Below are 3,373 nucleotides of genomic sequence, written 5' to 3' on the forward strand. Positions count from 1 at the left end.
TTTTCTCCCAACTGTTCTCCTCCACTTAAGACATAAACTGTGTTTAAGTAAATACTCTCCAAGCCGGCCATTTTGACATTTTTTTGTCTATTTGATCGATTGGACATGCGCCTGAAGCTCAAAGTGTAATTTGTTTGTCCGTTTTGTAGCGCGCCGCGCGCACACATTTCGGCCTGAGGAACAGCGTCTCTTGTGCGGATTGTGCTTTCAACGTTTTATTATCAAACATGTCCCGCAATTTAGCAACAGTAAAGACGGCATTTTACAACAATCACCGATTGAGCTGATTCTGACGTTAAGTTTGGGTTTTAGGGAGGAATGAATGCGCACCGCTGTGAAGGGAAAGAAGTTGCACAATACGAAACGCAGCTAGTTTTTAATAGCTTTACCTCATGTCTTCTTTTGTATAATCCTTAGAAGCCAAAATCGAAATAAAAAAATAAAATTAGCTTAATAAAACAGCCACAGGCCTAAAGTGTAAGCAGATGTTTGAATGTGTAGTTCTCTCTTCTATCATAATTAAAAAGGGCTTTCATGTTGCGCGTGCTGAAGCTCCTCCGCGTGGGCACGATCTCGCTTCTGAATTGCGAATAGCAAAAATGCATCATAGACAAATGTTTGAAAAACAGCTGGCGACTCTGGTGAGATAGAATTTTCAAGATAATGTATATATAGCAATAATAAATGTATGTGTGTTTTATTCATTTTTCCAGTACCGATAGCAGAACCGTTAACGTCAGAGCTTATCGATACTCCGGTCTTTCATAATTTAGCCCCGGTACCGATTAAATACAGAGTTTCAGTACCCATCCCTAGTTATGCCCTAAAATAAAAAAATTTAAAAAAATCAAGATATTGGTGCAAAAATGCCCCTGTATGCGTTTTTGTCTCATATTTATATGATATGATAAGCAATATCTCATGAGCAGCGAGATAAATATCACACGAATGCTGTTTTTGTCACGAAGGTCACACACACAGTGCGCAAATGTGATTTTATACAACAGTTCAGTAAATAAGAAGTTATTATTGTGCTGTATTTTAAAAACAATATTGTGTGTTTTTATTCAATTTTGCCAACGAAAATATTACCTCAGCCAAAAAAAAAAAAAAAAAAAGCCACAAAAAATTACCTCAGCCACAAAAAGCCACAGCATAATTGTTGTGCGTCTCCGAGCAAAACAGCGGTGTTTAGTTTCTGAATGAATCTGCGTTTTGCAACGAATCATGTGAATCAATGATTCAACGAGAGAGACATTTACTGAATTCCTGAATGAATCAGCCATTTGAACGAATCGACTCAAAAAGACATTTACCGCCACATGCTGGTAGTTTTAGTTTCTTCTTTAGAGTATCATTTCACCAGTATAGCCTAAAGATTTAACATGATAATAGCTTTAAATTATTTTTGGGGGGTATTTTTACAGCCAAATTAGTTTGTGATTAATTCGATTAATTAATCACAGCACCCTGTAATTAATTAGATTAAAAATTTTAATTGACTGACAGCCCTAATATTCACAAGACAAATGATGATCAGTGGAGTGTAAAGGAGACATAATTTGCCAACTAAAAAGAAAGAAAACAAGTCAAACCTTTTGGAGGCAGTCCAGGATCTCTAAAGCAGGAGTAAGTACAGTAGTCTCCCAATTGGTCACGTCTGTCACATCCAAACCGTAAACTGGTGGCACATTGCTAGCAGGTCCTGAAAATTCAGAAGACAAATTGACAAAAGACGACACTGATGAAATAGCATCTTGATTAAACTTGCAGAATAATCATGGTGCAATCTAATGGTGTGAACACCGTGCACCCAGCTGATGTTCTTGACTAAATCTAATTGAGAAAAGTTAATGTTAAATCTTAGGCTAATGAATAAATTACTTTCCTTAACTTCCAGCTTGAGTGCATTGGGGAAAACAATGGCCATGATTTGCTGGTTATAGGAGGAAAAGCTAACACACAAGGATGTAAAGTCAAAAAACTATCATAGGATCTATAAACTTGTTAATCTAACAAATTTAAAAATGTTAAAGGCAAAAGGGAATAAAGGTACTGAATATGTCTGGTGGTGTGGTGCAGGGAATCAGTATGGAGAAGCAGGGAGGGCCTGCAGCAGCCTGAACCTGCTGAATCACTGTCGCTCGATAATCTCAAACAGCATTCTGACACTGTCAGCAGAGACGACCTCACTCTACCTCGCTCAACGCTATTGATCCACGCACAATGCAGCAGACATGCACAGATAATGAGAGGCCCATACGTTAAACATGCAGAAGAAAGAAAAAACTGTCTCACACACATAAAACAGAAAATATTCAGTTTATTAAGGTGTTCTGGGTCCATGTCTCTATGTTATTCTGGTCCCTAGATGATATTTGGGATCTAGACAAAAGGTTTTGATCCCACTGTAACAGTCAATCTCTTCTCATAATTTGATGCATCATTCATGTCAGCAACACAAATGGTGCAGGGCAAGTTAGGTCCCGAAGTTCAACATTTAGGGTTGTTGTTGGCTGTACAATAACCCAACCCAATGCTTGGCTCATGTAACCCAGATCATTAATCTAGGTCCCTAATATTTAATTGAAATTTTATCTAATTATTATTGCTATAATATTTAGAAAGGAAAGATAAATATGTAGAAGGATCACACTACAAGTAAAAAGGAAAAAAAAAGTTCCTGAATGATTCTTAATTGGGGAGTTGAAAGGTGAGCTCAGCCCCTTGTGGGGGGTAGTGCACGAGCAGACAGAACGAGAGCGAACTTGAAAGAGAGAAGACTCAGTAGCGCGAATTCAATGAAAATACAGTTTAATGATCCAGCAATAGATTAACAAATTAAGACCCAGATTAGTGAGATATTAACTCTTAAAAGCTCACGCTTTGAGAAAGACACGACAAGAAACAGCACTGAAAGAGACGCAACAAGAAGCTGATGAAATAGAGCCTAATCAGTATTTCTTCGGAGGAATACTTAATTTATTTATTTTTTCTGATACATTTCTCCTTGGCCGGGTTTTTTAAAAATATTTTTTTGTCTTTGTTGAGAATTGAGATCCTGAATCCTGTCCTTGCTGAATACTCGTATTCCGGTTTGGACTGGCGAGCCATCCCATCATTCCGTGCCTGGAAACGGAGAAAAATAGTGAAATTTGTCGATCTGGTAGGACCAAACTATATTTGTTTAGAGTTTTTCCAAGTTTTGCTACCCGGATTTTCCCTGGATCAAACAATTCTTTTCCTTTCTTCATGGACTGAATTTTTCCACTTTTGATGAACATTGCTATATTTTTATTTATTTTTTTTTAACTTAACTGGACATTGAGACTTTTGACTTTGCATCTGAAACTTAACTGGACATTGAGACTTT

The 3,373-nt window shown here is 37.3% G+C and overlaps 1 protein-coding gene across 7 annotated transcripts in view; it reads right to left on the bottom strand.

Annotated features, from left to right (window-relative positions):
* The window catches only part of LOC107687082 (tRNA dimethylallyltransferase, mitochondrial-like), a 74,058-nt gene that overhangs the window by 20,689 nt on the left and 49,996 nt on the right, over positions 1 to 3,373 (bottom strand). For all 7 annotated transcript variants that reach the window (XM_016484246.1, XM_016484251.1, XM_016484250.1 and 4 more), the window contains one exon: positions 1,596 to 1,705. In XM_016484246.1, the coding sequence (XP_016339732.1) occupies positions 1,596 to 1,705 (110 nt within the window). The remainder of the gene's footprint in view (positions 1 to 1,595; positions 1,706 to 3,373) is intronic.

Source organism: Sinocyclocheilus anshuiensis, unplaced genomic scaffold, assembly GCF_001515605.1.
Source record: "Sinocyclocheilus anshuiensis isolate Anshui unplaced genomic scaffold, SAMN03320099.WGS_v1.1 scaffold1251, whole genome shotgun sequence".
Taxonomy (NCBI): domain Eukaryota; kingdom Metazoa; phylum Chordata; class Actinopteri; order Cypriniformes; family Cyprinidae; genus Sinocyclocheilus; species Sinocyclocheilus anshuiensis.